Source organism: Zosterops lateralis (genome assembly GCF_965231275.1).
Source record: "Zosterops lateralis genome assembly, chromosome: 8".
NCBI classification, from domain to species: Eukaryota; Metazoa; Chordata; class Aves; order Passeriformes; family Zosteropidae; genus Zosterops; species Zosterops lateralis.
Genome location: NC_139768.1, coordinates 10,856,246 through 10,878,958, shown reverse-complemented (window position 1 = coordinate 10,878,958; position 22,713 = coordinate 10,856,246). Strand labels below are relative to the sequence as shown.

At 42.5% G+C, this 22,713-nt stretch overlaps 1 protein-coding gene across 2 annotated transcripts; it reads right to left on the bottom strand.

Moving 5' to 3' along the window:
- Window positions 1-1,493: 1,493 nt before the first annotated feature.
- Window positions 1,494-21,539, bottom strand: LOC310912183 (cardiac-enriched FHL2-interacting protein). Of its 2 annotated transcripts, XM_083866503.1 has the most exons (4): window positions 21,248-21,539; window positions 15,451-15,646; window positions 10,749-10,920; window positions 1,494-9,024 (listed from the first exon to the last, which is right to left on the bottom strand). In XM_083866503.1, the coding sequence occupies exon 4, from the start codon at window positions 8,846-8,848 to the stop codon at window positions 4,223-4,225; it is 4,626 nt and encodes a 1,541-aa protein (XP_083722629.1). In that variant the 5' UTR covers window positions 8,849-9,024; window positions 10,749-10,920; window positions 15,451-15,646; window positions 21,248-21,539; the 3' UTR covers window positions 1,494-4,222. The 2 variants fall into 2 exon arrangements, with proteins under 2 accessions (XP_083722629.1, XP_083722630.1); XM_083866504.1 differs by lacking the exon at window positions 15,451-15,646.
- Between the last annotated feature and the right edge of the window lie 1,174 nt (window positions 21,540-22,713).

Here is a 22,713-nt window from a genome sequence, read left to right as displayed (position 1 = left end):
TCAATTAAACTCTCTAAACTCTCTAAAACAAATCCAGCATTTTCCACGAGGAAATTCAAGCCCTTGGGACAGAGCCATGGCTGTGGGATGGCTGTCCAAGTCTGCCATGTGACAGCTGGACTGTTGGCATTGCAGTCACCCAAGGAGGAGGTTCAGAGGGAGGCAGTTCTGGCCCTAGAACCAAAGACTAGCTAAGTCAGGTTTGGCCCCAGCCACACCTGTCAACGAAGAATCACCACTCAGGAGCCTCAGGGCCCCAAGAAATGCAACATGCACAAAGGCAGGAGAAGGGAACACTGAAAACAATGACCCCCGTTCCCTTCAGCCTGCTGTGTTTCTGCACATGCCAACAACCTGCTGTGTTCTTTAGCCCTGACCACAGCCTGCTGGCAAGGCAGGATTCGGCTTGGTTTGCATCAACACCTCTTAAACCTATAACTTAATGTCACTGTCACAGAACAGTGCTTTCCTACAACTGCTTTCATGACTATTGCACGTTTCCCATAGCACCCCTCCCCCAAAGAAAAGAGTCAATTTACAGCTCTCATTCTGCCTAGTACTGACCTCTTTCAGCCCTGTTTCCCACAGCAGCAATGGAAAACATCCCCCAACAAACACAAACAGAATAGGGCAAGGAACGAAAAATATTTGTTATTTGAAAATGCATCATTTGTCCTCCTTTTAACATACAAACATTTTGTGTTCACCATCACAGGCATTACTGCTTTCTTTTTCTGATATGCAAACAGCAGTTTTACAGATACATTACATATAAATAAGGTTGTTTACATGGATGCATGTGTGTGTTTGTACACATACACTCCCACAGCCTAGCAAAAAGTTGGCCAGCAGCATGGTCTAGGCCAGGGACAGGTTTGCTCAATACCAGGCTGGGGCCTGAAGCAATACTTTTCTAACATTGTTCATGCCCTGTGGCAAAGTGTGGAAAGCTTTGGATACAAGACAAGAACCACTTTCTTATCTATTCTCAAAACTGTCCAGTTTGTTTAATTTCACAAAATCATAGACTCATTAATGTTGGAAATGACCTCTAAAATTGTGATCAAGAGCTGACTTAGCACCAAGTGTTCACTACACCTTTTGAACACTTCCAAGGATGGTGATTCCATTCCCTGGACAGCTTATTCCAATGACTGAGCACCCTTAAAGTGAAGAAACATTTCCTAATATCTAATCTAAATCTCCATGGAGCAACTTCAGGTCATTTCCTCAGGTGCTATCTCTTGTTACCTTGGAGAAGACCCTCAACTTGCTACAACAATTTACCTACACATTCTCCAAGTCAAAGACCCCTCAGGGAGCTGTTCAGAGATGCAGTCCACTGTGAATGCAGCTCCCTGAAGCTAGCAGAAAGGGCTGATGGAAATGAAGAAGTCCTACTTGAAATGTATTTGGTACTCAAGTTAGGACTGGCTCCTCTTTAGATGCCCATGTTTCAGTTCACCTTAACAGCAGAGGGAAATATACCCTGTCTTCCTCACATACTTGGAAGCAGTATAATGGAGCATCCCATTACTCTCCACAATAAGTTTTAGAAGATCCTTGATAAAAGGTTGCAGAAGCGTGCACGTCTATAAACCAAATGACACTTAAAGAAATAAAAGAGGCCTTTTAAAATACACATATATATTTTTGTCATCAAATTGCCATTCATTTTTTAATCTGTGAACAGATAGTTCATACCCATAGTCTTCCCTTGGAAAGGAAGCTTTTATCCTGTCCTCTGAGAGCCTACTTCTTGACTTGTGGCCTTTAAGGGCATTAAGATGTGTAATACCACACACACACATGCACACACACAAAAAAGGCTTGTGCAACCTGATAGGCCTTAGGATTTCATAGGTTTTGTCTAAATGCACCATGGAAAACTCTAATGGATCTATTTATCTATATTTTAACAGGTAGTTGAGATGCTGCTCTATACTGGATGGATCTTATGCTGTATAGAGTGACAGCGACAGAGAAGTGCAACATAAATAGCACCATCAGCTTACAAAATATTTGTGACTAAAAAAATATTTGTAGTAAGAGCCACTTCCCATAATTTAACAACTTGAAAATTAATTCCTGTTCCTGAAAAACGCTTGATTTTCAGGGCTTTAAAAAAAAAAAGTCTTTCAAAATGAGCTCTTTCTCAGTGGACACTGCATTTGCTGAGTTCTGAGTAAAAGTTTGTTTAAATTTTGATGCTTTCAGAACAGGATCACAGGATAATTCAGGCTGCAAAAGATCTCAGGAGAACTCTGGGTCAACCTCCTGCTCAAGGAGGGCCAGCTCTGAGGACAGCCCAAGTTGTTCAGGGCTTTTTTCAGTCAGGCATTGAAAACCTTCCAGGGTGGAAAACTGAACAATAAATGATTATTCAAATATGGGCTGAATATGCTTAAAACCCAAACATACCAGTACAAGCTTCTTCATTTCCAACTCACACCTCTGTTGCAATCAAACCTACCAAATCACAAAATGCCTAACAGGTGAAATGATCCTTAGAAAATCATCAAAGGCTAAATCCAAATCCCACTGTAATCAATGAAGTGATGCCCTTAGTGTTTGTCTAAGAGAAATGTTTCAGTAAGTGGCACTGATGAAAGGAACTGTCTGGTGGGACCAGGACAGGTTGTGAACACATGGCTCTTGTCAGGGATGGAGGAGGGCTGAGAGCTGAATTCAGCTAAAGGAAGGAGAAAAACCACGAAGTGGCTCTATGTCCCAAGAGCAGATTCACTCCTGGGAAATTTACTGAAGAAAAACCGTCATGAATATTAACTGGGAGAGTGGAGCAGTGCCTGTGTCCTGTCTCCACGTTGTATTCATTAACAAAAGGCCTGATTCATCCCTTTCTTTTCAGGAAGTCAAGAGCTGCTTCACTGAAAAAAAAAATTCTGTAAAAATTGCCTATGTGTCACTGGCATAATTCTTCCTTAGAGCTTCTGCATTTCAGTTGTAACTGGGGAACACAGTATGAAAATGAGACAGAAAAAACTAAGCCAAAACTCCAAATATAGATGCTTACAAACAGGCACAATACATTCAATTTTTCCATTTTTTCACCTAGGTTTCCTCATTAACAATGATCATAAAAAAGAGCTTATGCAAGGGTGAGTGATATTTTCATACAGATCTTTCAAAGAAAAGTGATAATTCAAAGAAGCACTTTTCTAGAAATTAATACTTTGGACATTCTGAATATTTTGTTTGTTTGTTTGTAATAAATCACAGAATCCACAAGATCAAAATTAGGTACATTTTTCAGGTTTTAAAAGTTAGTTCTATGTTTCAGTGGGAGCCTGAGAACAAACCAAAACACATTTCAATTACAATAGCAAAGAACTTCTTGTCTTAATAAACAATTAAATACTGTTGTGGGATTTCATTCAACCTGCTCCTCACCAAAATATTTCAGGCCAAATATCAAGATAATCTGAAGTTTTAAGTTGCATTAAAAATAAACCCTGACTCTGAGGGAGCCTATTTGGATGTTATCAAGAAATATAAAGGATTCAGCAGCATGTTAGTGGGCACTGCAAAAGTATACGAGAAGTCTAGAGCAGCTGCAACTGTATTCTGGTTGTTTAAAAGGTTGGTTTTTTTTTTTTTTTTTTTTTTTTTTTTTTTTTTTTTGACATGGCTGTTGTATCATGCATCCAGTATACAATCTTCTTGTCAATGACATCAGGGCACTCAACGTGTGCAAAAAAACTGATCTTGCATATATGGCATATTCATAGCCACATACTTTCTACCTGTCTCTGTAGTTCAAAGGCAGTATGTAAGGAAAGGTCAGTAGATACAGCATCAGTTCTAGGTCTCACAGGATGGTCTCATAGGTTTTATTTTGTGTCATGTATCATGCAACACATCTGGGCAATAGGACACTTGCTTTGGCTATCCCAGCCTTCTTAATGACAAAGCAGCAGCAGCAGCAAGCAGTGGCTTCACATTGTCAAATGTATTTGTCTAGTTGGCATTGCCCCTTCATCTCACTGATAATTTGGTGCTTGCTCAATTTCTCTTTTCTTCAGAATGGTCATTACCTTTCATCTTTCAACATGAACAGCTTCTGTTTCCTTTCCCACCCAAACCACAATGAGATTCAGACAAAGTGTTGCACAAATATCAAATCTGCATGTGCTTTTGTGTGCATGTGTCTGTCCAAACAGTTCTTAAAAACACTCGCTGGCATGTTTTGTTACTTCAGTTTTCAAGATACTCCTTCAGCAGCAAAATCATCTAAATTGGTGAGGGTGACAATGCCAGTATGTTGAGTTGGGCTCACATCCTTTCCTAAGTGAACATGAACTTCTCCAGCATCTTGATGGTACGAGTAGGAGGCTGGTTCAGTGTAGGGCTGAGTATCCACAGACTCAGTGTATCTGTAGTCCTGCTGGCCATCTTCAGGTAGTTCAGCTGGTTCTGGTCCAGCAGGCACTGACCAGGCAGGTTCAGAGAGTTGAGAAGGTGATTTCAGCACTGCCACTGATGAGGCTGGTAAAGGCAGCACTCTGGGGTAGGAGGCATAGGGAGAATTCTTAATTTCTGAAGAGGTGGACTGGTGTAAGTTCTGTTCCAAGGAAGGGACTGAGACTTGAATATATTTGCCAGTTTCTGGGTCATAAAATGTCTTTAAATTAACTTCGGCTGGTAAATCTACTACATAGTATTGACCAGAGTCAGGGTCTTGGAGGAGTTTCCTCTGGGTTGAAGAGGATGAGAAGCTTGCTGGTGATGCAAATCTGGATTTTCCAGTAGTGGTTTCTGTAGGAGTAAAAGTTGGGTGAAGGGGAGGATGAAGGGGAGAATATCCTAAGGATGAAGCAGATACTGTTGTCTCTCCAGAATGAGTATGCTTTCTCCCTACAGCATCTGTATGCTCAGTCTGATGGTTTTTCTGCTGCTCTTGCACTTTTTTCCTCTTGTTTGCCAGCTTTTTAGCCCGACGCAGAGCTTTTTCTGTTTTTGGTGGCACAGTGGGTGGCTTGCCTGCTGGTCTCCCACCAAGTCCCCTGGGCTCCAGTCTCCCATCTTCCCCTGCAACCTCAGAAAGTAGATTCCTCTGTGCAAAATCGATTATCTCTTCTGCAGGCATATAAGCTTGCCTCTCTAGTGCCATGCTCAACAAGGCAGGATTTGCAACATCCTCTGTCTCTCTAAGGCCAGAAATAGTTGGTTTATTTGACAATGAGCTGGCAGCAAGAGAGTGCATTGTGCTTCCTGACCTGGGGCTTGTAACAGTAGAGCATGAAAGACTGTCTAACAAAACAGGTCCACCTTCTGTATGCAGGATGTCCTCTAAAGTGTCATTGGATACAGAAGAGCACGTGTGGTCCTCTAATATGGATCCAGTCACAGGGGAAATTGTCTCCCTAGTGATTATTTTCTTTGCACAAGAGCCCCCTTTGCGGTTAGATAAATGATGATTCTTACAGTAATTTGTCTTTCTTTCTGCAGGATAGCTGGGGTTGTTTTGTGCTTGGTCACTTTCCACACCTATAATTGGCTGTGTTAAGCTGTGTCTTGCCTTTGTAGGCTTCTTTTTACTTCTACTGACACTTTCCTCATTCTTTTTCCCAAATTTATTTAACAACTCAAAAGTCTTTTCATCTTCTTCTGTCAGTTTTCCAAATGAAAAGCTCTCTGTATCTTCCAGAAGACTGGGATCCAGTGCTACTGAAGTAGACCCAGACTCACTGGCTTCTTTTTCTCTGTCAGTTGCTCCATCTCTCACATTCTGCTGCCCTCTGTGTCTTGATGCCCACCAGCCAACCTCCTGGGCATGCAACATATTTCGGTGCTGCTTGCTGTAAACTGCTGGGGACATAAACTTACGTTCCATTTCCTTATAGCTGCTGCTCACTGTGTCATCCAGGGAAAATGACCGGAGCAGGGGCAGCTTGACAGCCCTTATTACCTGAGGTGACCTGAATGTGTTATCTTTAATCATAAACAGACTGGGTTTGGTTGAGCTTGAAGATGATGGTGTTTGTGGTTCCTCAGACTTGGGGATGGACATGTCTCTTATGTTGTCAGATGCAGGATTTGTGCTGTTGGCCTCTTCCCTTTTCTCTCTCTCTAGTTTCTCTTTCATCAAGCTCCTTTGTTCATTCTCAGTAATATCTCCCTCCCTCTTCTCTGCTGCACCAGTACCAGGGCTGATGCAATCACAATATTGCAGTTCATCTTCCCCAACCTCTTTCCCTCTCTCCTTGTGTCTTTTCTTACTTCCTGAACCCGTTTCACTGTCAGTCCTCTGGCTTTCCTGGAGGCATGTCTGCTCCATCAGGGGCACTGGCAGAAATGGCTCTTCCTGAAGTGGCTGCTCCACTGTGGAGACAAAGGATTGCTCTGAAGAACTAGTGCTTCTTTTGCCTCGTGCTTCATGGCCAGGTACCACAATGTTGGTTTGGGTGCCACTGTAAGGTTCATTTTCTTCAGGTGAGAGTTGGTTTAGGAGTGTTTTGAAGGCAAAATTTTCATTCTGAATAGCAGCTTGTCTTTCATTTTCCTCACCCTGCACACTGTGATTTTGCATGGGCTGCCCAGCTTTTGTATCTACATTGTCTCTATTGAATGGTCTCAGTGCTGGATACTGCTGAGGTTTTCCTAAATCAAGTTCATTTGATTCATGTCTGAACGAGGGGAAATTCTCATTATCCCCTGTGTTTTTAACCAGATCTTGGTGTTTTGAATTGTCTTGCTGCATGCTGTCTTCAGTTTGGTAAAATGGAAGGTCTTCTGTTGTCTGGGGTGAACTCAAAGTCAAGTGGTTACCTGTGAGGTGTCCAGTTAAATCAGTTTTACTGTCCTTTTCATGAACACCGCTAGACAACACATAAGCTATATCACTCAATTCATCTTTCTCTGTAATATTTTTCTCACTTTCGTTATGCAAAGTTGAGAATGAGGCATTCATTTTTGTACTCTCCTGCATATTTTCCCTTGTTTTATTTTTCTCCTCCAAGGCCCTTAACATGGGAGAAGGGGTATAAATGCTTTTAACGCGTTTACGCACATCCTTTAAGTTAAATAACAGACTCGATGCTGTCAGCCTGTAACCATCCCAGGACCTGGAATCATCTAAGGTGCTCTCCTCATGGTCTCTTGAGGCCATGCTCTCTGCAGGAGGAGGTGTCAGTGGGATCAGCTCACTTTCAGCAGTGTCCACCTCCTGTTTTGGTGGTATGACAGGTGTTAGGAGTTCAGTGATGTTGAAAGAAGGACTGATGGATCCGGGGGAGTTTGCCTGTTTAGCCAGAGGAGTCACATACTGACCAGGGTCAGCACTGGTCACCTTTTCAGACAGTGAGGTCTTGTGGCTGTCTGTGACCTTGTCCTTTGCAGCTTGTCTCTTCCCTGCTGCCCTTTCTGTAGCCCTCTGTCTCCTCCAGGGTGGACAGGTATTGCCTGCTTGGGGGGTGAGGGGTTCCTCTTCTGCTAAGGTGGCCTGGGGTTTTGGTGGAGGTGGGCTGGGTGTCTCAAACCTCAGTGAGGGTGAAACCGTCCTATAGGACACAGACTGGGGTGACACAGAGGCTTGGGACAAGGCAGTGGGGGAAAGTCGAGCTGGCACTGGGGGTGGGGGCACAGGAGGAGCTTCAGGGGTAGGGGGTGGTGAGGGAGGGCCAGGCTGGGAGGGGGGTGGGAGAGGAAGTGCTGGTGGGGAGGGGGGTGGCCGAGGGGGACCCTGGTGTACATGGTTCCTAGGGGGAGGTGTGGGAGGGAAAGCAGCAGGAAATTTGGTTTCTGAAGGGAGAAGACCCTGAGGTACAACTCGGAGAGAGAAAGAAGCTTCTTGTACAGTTGGCTTCATCTGAAAATCTTTCCCTTTCTTCTTAGCAACAGTGGTTGTGACTGGTGACAATTTATGCTCACACATGTGGGGTCCTTTAACAAATGGTGATTCTTCTGGGTATGTGAGACCCTCCTTTTTCATATTTATGTCAGCAAATTCCTCCTTTTCTGTCAATTTTTTATTATGAACATTCCATGATTCAAAAGCACTGTTCTCACTGTGAAGAAAAATACCCTTTTTTGCTGGCTCACTAACTTTCAAGTTTCTGTTTTTTAAAGCCTTCTTAGAAGAATGGGAAAAATTTGACTTGGCTACTTTTGACATCTCAATCAGCACAGGATAATAACCATCAGAGTCCCCATAACTCAAGTCTATTTTATTAGGTCTTCTCTGTGGCTCATGTTTGCCACTGAGACAGTGGCTACCTTGACTATCCTCAGAAAATTCAGAAAGTTCCTTGTGGATGCATAAAATGTCTGTATCATCGCAGGAAGCAATATCATTGCCATGATTTATTTTATATTTTTGAAAGCTATTCTTAATGGGCTGCTTATTTGCTATCAGAGAACTTCCTGACCCTTGGTCTGCAGTCTTATCAAATGTCTTAATCAACGAGGACACTTTTGAAACATGCTTATTGTTCCTTGGACCAGGGACTGGCAAATTCAATCTCCTTTCAATGGCAAATGTGTTGTTTTTAGCAATCCTCTTCTCCTCTGAAGCATGCTTTGGTAACTGCTGGAATGTGGAAGCCCATATTGTATGTTCATTGTTTTTTGCTGTTATCTTGTCATAGACATTGCTTTTCCTGATGTCATGGTTTAACGTCCCTGAGTGAAATTTAGCAGACAACTGGAGGGCAAAGTCAGGTGAAATGGAAAGTTCTGGTTCATTGTAAGGGTCTTCGAGTTCTGCTACACACAGACTTTTGAAAGCCCGATCTGTGAGGCTGCTCACCTCTCTGTCTGTGTCATCCAGGAGACTCCCAATACTTGAGGAATCACTATGTCCTTCTGTATGTTTCTTATTTCCCTGCATTGTTCATGAGAGTCATGGGTGAAGTATCCAAAGGAATAGTTTCAGGTGTTGAATAGGCAGGTGACTTTGTGAGGCAGATCCAGCTGTTTGCAATTCACAAGCACAAAGCCATTCTTCCAGATGGTGCTACTGCACATTGACTCATCTTACAAAATAGCTGAAGGAAACTTTCTTCTCTGCAAAGCCAAAAATTATAAATTATCATTTTTCTATATTAACACTATTACACAGAGAGCATTTTCCTGATATATCGGTCACTGACTAATTTTGTGGTGCACAATGAACAACATGAAGAATCACTGTTATTTTGGTCAATTCAAGTAGCTCATGGTAGATAGTTTAATTTCTGGAAAGAGCTATTAAAAAAAGTGTTTTCACCTCATATTCTTTACTTGGGCTCTTAAACAAGGACATGTGAAACAAATTTCAGGTACTTCCCTTTCCATACCTCCAACCACAGGTACTTCCCTTTCCATACCTCCAACCATAAACATTTCCAAATACTGTGCATCCACTTAGAAAAGGAACTTTACCATTTTTGGCCAGGAAGAATTAGTAACAAAAATCACATTTAAAAAGATGTCACTGAGTACAACATTGCACACTAAGTCCAAAATTAAAGAAAAGTCGATAAAACTTAATAGTTACAGCTTTTTCATGGTAACTGCCATGGACACAACCCTTGTCTGAGAAAACAGAATGGCACTACAGGTGAAAGGATTACTGTGCACCTTCCAGACAAATAGTGCTGGGGTACAATTCAGCCACCCACAGCAGGATACAGTTGGGTTGTGTTGGTCTGTTGGAGCTGAAGAGGCTGCTAACATCAGCTTAGCCAGCAGAAGGCAGGAGTGCCTCGGGGACTGTAGCAGACCCACTAAAGTAACACAGGGAACATTCGGTTTCAGTTCCAGGACTGCTGAGTGCTAAAGGTAACGCATTCAACACAATGATAAGATACCACAGACTGGGTATGATACACAGTCAGGGCCCACAGTACTGAGGTTTTTGTGTATCTCCTGTCTGAACACAGGATAGAGGAATCTTTCATTTGAACAAGTGAACACAAAATAGACCCTTGAAATCTCTACACTAAAACTCTTCACAGTTTCTGTGTAAACTCTTTAGATGATTATTCTCACATTCGAGGACTTGAGCAGAGTTTTGACTAAACTGCAGTTTAATACCATACTCCAGAATTGGCTAAAAGTCTTTAATGAAAGTCTGGACTGTATCTCTCCTCCTTAAAACAGCATCATGAAACTTGTGATGAGCTGAAACACCACAGTTCACATCTACAGCAACTTCTATACAAGTGAAAGATATCTACATCTCAAGCATGGATCCACTGATTCAGCTTTTAGAACTGAGCAATAAAATTCAGATCTAGATTACAGCCTCTCCTGGTATCCAATCCCTGGTTCCACCTTGGTCCATCTCAGTAAACCTCTTGGAAAGGATGTGTTTTTCTCTGTGATGACCCAGTGCTGGTCAAAGTATGAAAAGTAAGAGAAACTGAGCTTAATCAGCTGAATTACTCTGGCTCAGTTGTTTCTTCAAATGAAAACACTCCTCACCTTCCTTTTCTATTTAAAAGAATCTCAGCTAACCTATTTTTAGACTCAAGTATCATAGTGAATTTAGATCCTGTCCTTCCAACCATGCAATTCCAATGACTTATGCATAACTACAATAGATTTATACCAGAAATAAAATAAGTCTAACAGAGCTTCTCCAACTTACTTTGTACAAAGATTTTTCAAATGTGGGTTTCACCCCCCTCACAGACATACATCTTTGTGTATAATGCAGCAAGAAAAAAGAGAAGATGAATGAAAGGCCATCTTGCTCCTGGTTTTGATTCTTAACTGTTATACAAATGAGAAATACAAGTACATACCTGCCTTATAATTCTGCTTCTTGTTTTTAGAACTCACTTTCATACTTGTATTTGGCTTCTTTTCTGACCATCTTTAGTGAGGAGGTAGAAATAGTCCAGTTATGTAGATTCGACAGAAGTAGTGTCCCAGGATGTTTCTGACCTTCAGCATTTTTTTGATCCTAAGTGAACTCTGCAATTTGAAAACAAAGATATTTGTTTGCTTGATCTGAGAATTGTTTTGATCATTTGTTCGCTCCCATTTTACAACCATTTTAGGGCTGATTTTCAGGATTTCTCACAAAAAGAGACAGCTGTCCATCCCAGAGTGACAATAACCAAATACCTGTTGGGTTTGATAGCTTGTGGAGTGCAGTCAGGTTCCTAGCAAACAACTGTCACAATCTCCAGCACACTCTGGTAGCCCCAGCAGGGACTGACAGCTGAGTGAGCAACGATTTCCTGGCACTCTGCCCTTTGCAAAGGCTGGATGATGACTCCAGGCTGAAAGGAAGAATTCTTCCCTGCTGTGCTACCCTGTCAGAGGGACTCAGAGGAAAATATGTGCCTCCACTCCAACTGTATATGGCTTTCTACTGTCAACAAATACAGACATCAATCTGGACAACTTGGAACTAACGCAGCTGAGGTTTGAAAGTCCATGGTTTTCACTGTCCCTGTGGCAAAGGAGATGAAAGGTGGACAGCTGACATGGTAAGAGGCAGTAAAAAAACCCCATATTTTTGCTTCCATGCATGAACTAGAGGCAAGAGATGCTAAAGGAAAGCTCGGCCATGGTGAACATGAATTGCTGCCATTCTTCTGTTGTGGAAACTCGCAAGGTTCAGGCCAGTTTGCCTAATCTTTGCAAGAATATATCAATTTCCTACAAGGAGAACTGTCTGGCCCTGAGGTAATGCAGATAGCACAGTCTTCTCTAAGGAAACTTTTGAGTCAGCTTGTGATATTCAAAAACTACTGGCAAAAGGGGCAACAAGGGCTCACCCACTGTGATTGTGTCCTGCACCTCGCCTGAGGAATGGCAATTATCAGTGTGGTTAGGGATAAGTCTGTACCAAACACAGCTTTTTGTTGTCTAAGATATGTGGGTTAAAAAAAAGTAAAACTAAAGAAAAATCAATCAAACAAACAGTGCTACATCTGGTTGCAGCCAGATGTAAAAGGGTATCCTCTCTCCAGAGATGTGCAGTCAGTTCTCTCTTTGCTCAGAGGTTAAATTACAATTTTACTGCTTCTGTGGTACTCTTAACTGTGCAAAGCCAACACAGACATGGGAGATGGTGATTAAGTTCTGTCTCACTCATTAACAAGGCTGCTGACTACATTCCAGTAGCACAATGTTTGTCAGTACTTAGTGGTGGTGGTGTCTGAACTAAGAGGAATCTTGGCTTTCAGATCTCATGGATGGAGGTCTAGAGAAATATATTGTCCCTTGTAAACTGAGAACTTTTGCTGAAAAGTGAGTAGAGTAACTATAAACATGGATATCATGTTGTAATCTCAGCAATTATTTTCCTAGATGGAGTCACAGTTACAAAAACAACTCGGCGCCACTGATTCAGGAAAGAATAGTGACTGCCACTGTCTCTGAAACCCTTGTGACAATCCTTGTCTTGCCTGGACATAAAACAAGTGCTTGTGAAGTGTAATGTTTCAAAAACTGTAAAAACTGTACCTGCACCAAGTGTTCAAGGTGCAGACCGTTACAAGGACTAGATGGAAACAGCAGCACTGTACTGATGTAGCTATTCCTTGTAAATACGATAACAACTTCTTAGGCAAAGAAGCTGTTCCTGACTGTTTTAATGAGACTGGTAAAGTCTCATTTCTTTACCTTTTTGGACAAACATGGCAGCTAAAAAGCAAGGTGCAGTATTTGAGCTTAGGTCAGGATTCAGCTAGTTCAAACATTTAAGGATGTCTGAATTTAGTCTATGTTAAAGAAAGAGGAAAGCAATGCTGGGCATCTGAAACCACTTGGAAATGCTGAGAAATGTGTGAGGTGTTAGTGGTAGGCATCATCTGATACGAGCTACTGAAAAGGTTTATATGATCACAGATTTCGAGCAGTTTAATCAGAAACCAACCTCCCTCCCCTTTTAAATAGGAGGCTTTTTTCAGTCTCTCCCTTAAGTGCCTAGCAAGTTGTGATGAGGAGGTTAAATTACAGATACTATTCCTGGCCTGGCACAGACTGAATGTCAGCCTTTTTTTTTTCACTAGACAGGAGCTGGGTAAACCAGCAGACTTGGCTGGAGCATATGACATCACTGCTGCTGCAATATATAAAGGGCCAGTTGGTTCCCCCACCCCCTTGGGCTGGTATTTGGCTGAAGGGTTATGCCATGAGACATCACAGTGGCATTTTGGCAGCGCCTTTGGGAGTTGCATAGTAGTCTGAAGTCAGCAGCACTGCATTACCCATGAGAATGAGAAGGAAAGATTTTTTTTTTTTTAAAAATCTTTGTGAGCTGGTTTCTTCATGTGGCCCTCTCTCTGTGGCATCCATCCATGGCTCCAGCCCAAAATTCAGAGCCCTGTGGTGACTGCTGGCTGACGTTTATTCAGGAGCATGCTCTACTTCCACACATGCTGCTTCTTTAAGTTTCCAGGGGCTCATAATGACAAAGAATAGCTAATGCTCCTTACCATAGGAAATAGAAGAATCCCTAATGAATTGATGACTTTTTTGCCTAGGTTCAAATTTGTTCATGGCACACGCAGGATTTCATAATCAGATGAGAGCTCTGGATGGAAAAAGGTCTCTTCAGCTTTGTGTCATCAAGCTGAGGCAATGCTCCCAGCCGATGGCAGCTCCTCCGGAGCCCGAGTGGGGCTGGCTCAGCGAGGCCCCTTAGATATTGCCAGAAAACCTGCATGGCAGCAGTGATCAGCACATGAATGACTACAGAGTGTGCTGCTGCTGGTCAGTGATTACAACACTGATGTCTTCATTGCACATTTAAGAAAACAAACAAAAATATGTCAGGGAGTTAACATGAGGACCTGGGGGAGGATGACAACACCCTCAACAAGCAGGGGAGCTGCCTCCAAGAGAGGCACTAGTGCCCAAGCCACATTTCCCTGAACTGACAAGAAAGGCAATTTCTAGTTTGAGGTGGCCATAAAATTTAATCTGATTAGCACAAGCCTCTGTTTCCCTCATCCCACAAGATCACATTCACCAATTCTTTGTAGTCATAAAGGGAGACCAAAGTGAATTCTCCTGCTTGTGGAAAGGGGAACCACTTTACTCAAATATGAATACCTGTCACAGCAGAGGGAGGATGAAGTGGATCCCTTCAGCCTAGGGTGAAAATTCCAAACACTGGCAGAAATCACTAGCATAGAACAAGGTGATCTCAGCTATTCCAGCATCAGATCTTTGATCATTGCACTGGAGAACAAGGCAAAGAAACCATGTCTGAACCAAACCAGTGTAGGGAACTGGGTCCATTCCCCTTGAGGGTTTGGCCAGGCAATTGCGTCTTGAACGGCTTGTTCTGGGCCAGAGAAGAGGAGGGATTGTTCTTGACTTTGGGCCAGCTTCTGTTCTCAGTTACACTGGTATAAATCTAGAGTCATTTTACAGACGTCAGTAGAATAACTGAGAACAGAATTGGTGACTGAATACGTCTATTTCCTCAGCCAACACTGGTGCACTGTCCAGAAGCTACATATGCAACTGTAACCACAGTAAAGTGAAATTCAACATCTGCAAAGAGGCAAACCTCACCCCCACGAGGTATTTAGACCAACATGCAAAAGGAAAGGGGTTGGAACCAATACCACATTTCTATGCCACCAAATTGTGCCCTCTGGACAATTCTGTTTTTCTAACCTATATTTCTCATCACTGAAAATAGCAGTACATTTGGGATTTCTGCAATATTCACTAGAATACATAGTGAAGAGTGGTAGGGTAGGCATGGTATAGTTCCAGACAACACCAGCAGAGCTACCTGCCAAGCTGAATTGCCATCATGTGGACAGTATCAACTTTTGCAAATATGTTTGTGTATGTGTTAGGAGAGGTTGTTCTCATTTAGATAGCTTTAAAATTTCACATGGAATTTCTCTTCATGATTCTGAAGAGAAATAAAATCGGAAATTTCAAAATTTCTTTTAGAATTTAATTTTTTAAAATCTTAGGTTATTTCAGCATTTTTAGTGAAAAAAGACTGTGAGAAATAGCATATATATATATACTGTAATAATTATAATAGTGTGTTATTACTGTCTTAAATCAAAGAGGGTGTATGCTATTTAACATTAACTGAAATCTTTCATTTTATTTTCTATGTCAAACAATACTCTGTTGGTACTGCAACAGAGAGTGTGATCTTGTTTTGAAATTTCCCTAAGTAAATATTTCAAATTGTAAAGCCCATAAATTTCCAATTATCTTTCTAGGGGAAATATCATTAAAATGAATATGGTTGTGATTTTATTTGTTTAATCAAACCTCTTCTTATTTTCTTTCTGAAAAAAAGAACTGAAGTCTTATTCTTCCAGTGAGCTCTACTTCATTTGTTCCAATGGGAGCTGGAACCAGGGACTTATCAGTTCCAGGAAGGTCAGTGTAGGCTGTCCAAGCATGAATTCAAGGAAGAAATGTACTTAGCTAATGTGTGTTCTGTATCCTGCCGTGTCCTTTCCTCAAGGGAGGTGAACCTCTTGCAGCCCCAGCTGAAACGCTTACCTTTCCAGCTCAGACCACAAAGCTTCAAACACTGGAAGATGAAGACCTCACATGAAGAAAAATGGGAGGAACAGAGACTACAAGTGTCTCTACCTTTCCCTTTCTGGTTCAGTGGCAAAAACCCAACAGTTATTTCCAGCCGGTCTCCGGACTGCCTTCCCCAATGTCCTCCAAATGCCCCATCCTGCCAACAGGCCTGTTAAGTTTGGAAGAAGGAGATGTCTCTCAGAAAGAGTTGTATCTGGACTGAGGCTTTCTTGCAACTCCTGTTCATCCTTTCCATCTCCTGATTCACTGCCTTTGAAGAGCCAGTAGCATGCAGACGTGACGGGGGATGTCAAAGGCACAGAGCACACGACTGACACAGGCCAGGGGCAGGTGCAGCACTTGACAAACAGCACAAGTCTATGACAATCACAAGGCAAAAGGGATGGTGCTCCTCCCATGACCTGAAGTCAGCACAGACAAGTGACATTTAAGCAACTGAACCCAAACAGTGCGTTTCTTGGCATTAAATATCTGCCTGGAAAAGGCCACTGTCTGTAACTAGGTCAGTCACTATACACCAAGATATTTATACAGCTCCCCAGCAATACGGTACATGAACACCTCGTGGCTATTTATCTTTGCAAACTCTCCCACTGCAAGCAAGATCTGTGTCTCATTTACAGATCAGCAGTTAAGGCCCAGCTTCAGCTGATTTACCCAAGATCAAAGAGGGCACTTGTAGCAGGGTAGGGAACCAAGTCTGCGCTTTCTGAATTGCACAAAGAAGAGCTTAACTTTCTCAGGTAAGGCAAAAATATGCCTTCCCACTGCCCTTCACAACTCATGGTACTTTAATCTCTGTGAGCCCCCCTCCACCCCCATTTCAACTGAGTATGGTGCTGTAGCTTGGCATTACGTTGTATAGTGAAATCTAACCAGATTTGGAGGCAACTGACTGCAAAGATCTCTGCTTCATCTCAGATGTTTGATACCTAAATCTTGCTCAGATTGTTAAAAGGAGGCTTTCCTCATAGCTGATGGTGATGGCTGATGTTATAATGGTATGGAAGGATTTTGGCTGATGAGACAGGTATTCACCTCCTTCCACTCAGCCTCAGGTGAGACTCAGATGATGAAAGCTTCTGAGTTTTCACTTCCTGAATGGGAGAAAGGAGATTATCCCACAGCAGAGGGAAACCTGTGGAGTATCACAGCATTGCAATGGCTAGAGGTGGGAGATGACAAAAGAGGAAGGGAAATAAAATATATGGTCAAGAATACAAATATACTGGTTTAGATGCCTTGTAATCAGGAGCACACCAGACAGTCCCAGTCCCTGTCATGGGAAAATTGTAATGATATCAGCAAGTATGTTAGACACAAATGGGCAGCAGGTGTATTCTCCTCTGTGACCTACACAAAGAAATCTGCAGCTAGCAACAGAGCATGCATCACTTCTCTTTCCAGGCTGGGGAATCTGAAACCATCCCCCACTTACACTGCTCATCGGCCCCAACACACTGATACCATCAGCATTGTCAAGTTTACACTTAAGCCATTTAAGCTTTTGACAAGGAGAGTCTGACCCACAGCCACTATAAAAGATACAGTCTCAGGAAATAACAGGCTTGCAGAAAAAAAGGATTATTCCTTTACTGGTAGTCTCATCTTCTCTTTTTCTTTATAACTTCTGGATATTTTCAAGATTTGGACAAATACTTCACTGAGTCTGTTTTCTTTTAAGAAAAGAATTCAAAATGTTTGTACATGCTAAGTTCAAAATTGTTCCATCTTCTAAGCAGCTTTCTCACCCCTGAATTCCACAGGATTTAGAGACAGGCAACATACTGAAATACCTGTCTTATGTTACCAAAAACCAAAAGTTGTAGGTATCAGAGGTGAGGGAGAAGGTGGAGGCTCTGGCTTTCAGAATATTCTGGCTCAGGTTGCAGGAACAGAGCTATTTGTTACTTACACCTTGCTATAGGTTTCCAATGCAGCCCAAAGAGCCCTGCTGCTGAGCACGTAGTGTGGCAGGGAGGGTAACACTCAGTGCATGCCAGAGCACATGACTCAAGCACATAACCATCCTTTCACATAACATCTCTCCTCCGATGACAAACTGCCCCTCAACCATTTGTGATTACAACAGAGCCATTCCAGTTGAAGGACAAAAGCTGTGGCTTGCCTGCTGCCTGCTGTCTGGAGCATGGCCATGGGACAGCTACACACCTATGGGAGGGCAGGGAGAGCCCACTCACCCTTGCCCCAGGTATCTCTGGAGGACATAACTACTTTCCTCCTTTTGAGGAGCAAAAGTCAGGAGAAAAATCTCACCCTGAACAAGATGAAAGTTCCTTCCAGCTCCCTCTTTCTGCACTGTGCACAGGAGTTGTTTTGGTTTTGCCCTGGGAAATGCAGGCTCCCTATTCAGAGATTGATTAATTGTTATGATTGAACGGTGAGTCCCCAAGCCAATTCCTCATTCTTTCACAGTTAATGCACTTGCATTAACTTTTGTTTCTTTTAATTATTCTGTAAAGGATATATGCAAAAGACAGAAAAGGAAACATCAAGAGTTTTAAGCAGAATCCACACTTGTTCCTCAAGAGATAGAGTCTGATGACTCTGGTTGAGTCAGTCTCTCAGCAACTTCAATTATGCTGTCAGCACAGGCTTCCCTAGGCCCTCTGAAGAAGCCTGCAGACAAACAATGGCGTCACCATCAGCCTAGTGCTGTCACCAGATACTTCTCTTTTCCCATCCCTTCTCCTCAAATCTCCCACACACCACAGAGGTGGCAATTCCATCTGCTTGTCTATGACTTCATTCAACTCACAAGCCTGGTCAAAGACTAATTTCTCAGTTTTGGAGTGAGAGACCAAATCCTAATATCACTACTTCAAAGCAGATCAGTCAGAACAGAGTCTCCATGAACGATATCATGATAAGGAGTGATGCCCCACTATTCCAGCACAAACCCTGACCCAGCACAAACTCTGACCCAGCACAAACTCTGACACAGCTTGCAGGGGTCAGTTCCCTCTGAGTATGACACTGTTTCTGCACCAGTGTCCTGGGCAGTCCTGGGCACTCATCTGCAATTTCTGCACAACAAAGCCCTGTGCTGTGAAGTATGCAAAGGATAGAGACAGGGACACATGAAACACACCTCAACAGAACAAAAGCTATCAGAAGAGTGTAAAATTGTACATGGGTCTATACTGAAGCAGACAGGCAAGCCAAGCTGGCCTCGAGGTAGGACAGCTTATGTCTGATCCAGGTACAGCTGATAGACAGAGGCACACCTGAGACTGAGGATCTCCAGTAGCTGCAAACTGCCAGAGACTGCTGTTTGCTGACTTTGCAGGTTAAGACATAGCCAAAAGTAAACTACATACATCTCTTTGAGAGATTCGTCGAAAAAATTGCAGGGATTTTCATATCTGTCTTTTACAAGTGGAAAGTATGAATTAGGTGGCCTTTGTGTACCTGACTGCCATAGCCTTATCACAGTCCCCAAAACAGCCTTTGACACAGTGTGTAGGCTACAGGGAAAGCATCCTTGAAACTAAAGGGATGTGGTTATGTGAGAGGCTGAAAATAAAGATGCATCCCTGTTTGACCTTCTTGACTCGTAAAAAGATGGGTCTGACTCTTACCAGATGATTTAGATTAATCATTACTAGCTACTGCATTCTTGTGTGTCATTATTTGCAAGCACAGGTGATGGAAAGAAACTTAGAACTAAAATTAAATATCTGCTTTCTATTCCTGTCCAAAGAGGATTGGCAGGGAAACCCAAGGGAGACCTTACTTCTAGGTAAGGGTTGTCCCCTTACAGCTTCAATGCTGCCTTAATTTCTCTGAGACTGCTAAAGGACAGGGGTCTTGGTGGCAGTCTCTTCCACCACACAGACTTGAAAACCATAAAAACCTGGCAAGCAGCAAGAGTCATAGCACACCAAGCTCAACACACACGCACAAATATACATATATAATATATACATAATACAGATATACACACACACAACTTCAGACATGTGTAAGTAATCACTGATCCATCCAAAAGCATATGCAGGCTTGATTGAAGAGGAACAACCTTATTTCAGGGGTAAAGCTCCCCTCTGAGTGAACACATGCAGCTCCCAATGTGGTCCTTTCCCCACACACCTGTCAGCTGGGTCACAGACAGCTGATCCCAAAATGCGACACAACCTCAAGCAATGCACCGTTACCTCTAAAAGCAATAACTCACCCTCTTGCTCAGAGTAGCCAAAGCTCTGTGTGACCTGGCACCCCAGCTGCAGGCAAGCCTGCAGCTAAAAACCACTTGCAGAATTTGCCTCTGCCAGCAACTTTGTGTGTAAATCAGCTGGACTAAAGAGAGACTGATACAGATGAGTGGAATTTTCCCCCTCATATGGTTAGTTGACTTTGTTTCTAGTCTTGAAGGGATTAACAGTTTGGTGGACCTTTTCCACAGCTCTGGTAATGCAAGTACAAGTGAGACAAGAATTTCAGAGAAGCAGGTAGGAATAAGAGGCTGCAGAGCAAAATTTCTGTGTGCTTTTGGCTTGCAGTGCAGGGGTGCAATTACACCTGCAAACTTCCACCCAGCTGTGGCCTTCAAGTTACGACTGCTTTGGTAACTAAGCTGAGAATGCCTATATAAATACCTTCCTAACAAGAAGTGTGGAAGGATAGAGAAATGTAGCTGGGAATATTTTACATCACAGACCTCATCCTTCAAGCATTTAACTGAGGACATTTGCTTTTTAAGTTGTCAGTTCTTTGAAGAAGTGAAGGAAGAGAGCTACAGACTTTGATCCTGTCCAGAAAGCTTGTCTGTCCTTCTTATCTCTTCTCTCTTTTCCTTCTTCCCTGCCTCCCTCCCAGAAGTGGCAGAGGACTAGAGAGGAACCCTCTAGCTGGTACTGTACAAATTCAGTGTGAACCAGTCACTCTGGTCTGCTGCTATAAAACTTTTTCCTATTCAGATTTAATCAGATTGCCAGCTCAGAAGCCATTTAAAAAAGCATAAGCAATTTGGCTTCTCAAACTCAATTTTAATTATTTGGATAGCAGACTAAGAAGTTCTGCAACAACTGGAGTAAGAAAAGCCTATGCCATTTAAGAAATCTTCCAACAATTAAAATTGGAGACAAGTCATAGTCACAGTCATTTATTGTGGCCTCTTATCCCTCCATAGGTATTTGAACTATCTTACTTTTTCAGGCTCTGTAGCATTATAATTACTTTTTATAAAATATTTAAATTACTCTATTCCTATTTGTTCCAAAAATAGAAACATCCAACAGCCTTCCAAATTCTATACAAATCACTAAAGTTTTAAAGAGTAGCTTATCTGTAGGCAGTAATCACCTGGAATATAAAATCAAAAGTAAAACCAATGTATATATTTCCTTAAAGTTGCTTATAGCACAATGTGCAAGAATTAAATGAAGCTTCATATCAATTTAGTGCTCTTTCAAAAAGATCATGCCTCTTTACAAAATAATTATAAGTCATAAACAGTATTCACTGCAAACAAATCCATGTGTATGTCTCTTTCCACACACAGACTCAGAGAGACAACCCTGCATTTCTCTGAGAAAAAAAAAAAACTGGACAAAATGAAAGGACATTCCACCTCTAATCACTGAGGAAAAGATTTAAATGCTGTTTGATTTCTGCTGTCTGATCAATCTCATTACTGATCCGTAAGTGCACACACATTCACCCACTCAGAGACCACCATTCTCCACAAGTTCCCTGTTTTAAAAACACCCATATGCTTCCCCCTTACCTTCTGTGCTCCAGCTTCCTGATAGGGACAATGCAGAGCTGTGCTTTCTTCCCTTAAGTCAAAGCCCCAGCACATTTTAGAGCAGCCTGCTCACTATTAGCAGTTCCCATTATTTATATGTGTCGGACTCTTCCTCTGAACATGATTATTTTAATAAAAGCGACGACTGAAAAATAAATAAAACAATAAAAGTGGAGGAGCTAACCCTTGAGCCCTCGCAGACCTGCCCAGCCAGGTGAAGTGAAATGAGCAAGGAATCCAAAGTTAGTAAAATGTATTTAAATAGTTATAAGGCAAGGGGAAACCAAACGGAGATCATGGTGGGGAAGAGGCAAACATACGTATTGGAATAACCACGCGGTGTCGAGTAACAGACAGATGAAACAAACAGTCATCAGCTATTTTTACATTCAGATTGGCCATTGGTAATTCTTCAGAGATAACTAATACAGACAGCAATGCTGTGCCATGGGCTCACTGCTGCCAGTGAAGCAAACCTTAGAGCCCTGCAGTTTTGTACCTACAGGTGGGAGGCAAAGTGTTTATTAGGGTCACCACTAAAAATACTGCGTACAAATGCACACGAGTAACACATTGCTGTCCTATGGGTGCTTCTTCATAAATAGCTCATTTCATCATCAAGCCTGGACACATGTAACCAATGTTCTTGGAGTTCTTGGAGTAAGGACCTCTTCCACTGTCCTTCCAAAGCAAACAAGATCATGGAAAGCACATGCCAGCATTGGGTTTCATTTGGCCCACTGCAATAGGATGTTGGATAATGAAGTTGGATAATGGGGGAAATATACCATGAAGTCACCAAGCTTTTGTGCTGCAGATCTGAACAATGGATGACACCCTGTGCCATGCTGAGTGCACACAGCATCTTACTGGAGTTCAGCATCATCTTGGACTTGAACCACAGCCTACAGCAAGATGAAGAGCAGGGTGTGATTACAACCCAACTCCTGCAGAGCAGGACTCCATGTGAGCCCAGTAGTCATTTGCATGTTAAAAAGAGCCGCTAATTACATTGCTACAGCATGAGCAAATTTCTGCTGCCTGAGAATCTCCAAGCACTTGTGATGAACTAATTGTCCCTGAGATCCAAGAGCAGCCCAGGCTTACTCCTCCTTGGAGGGACAATAACCTGCCTTCTCCAAAGCAATCTCCAGCTTTGAATTCCCAACCTGGGGGAGGTGTGTTTTTCACTTTAGATTCCAGCAGGAAGATTTTGCAAAGATGAGTCTCCTAAAGTCCTGGTCTGGCCTTTTGGTGCTCAAGTCTTTCTTCTAACTCATCCCAAACTGAATGTTGGTCTTGCCAAACATCAGGACACTTCTAAGTGTTAAGTTCTGGCCTGGAACTACAGAGTTCCAACAGCTTACCATGCTCTGCACCTGTAAGAGCACTTCTGCACAAAGGTCTGGTGAATCATTAGTCATGGCACCTATGGATTCAGACAT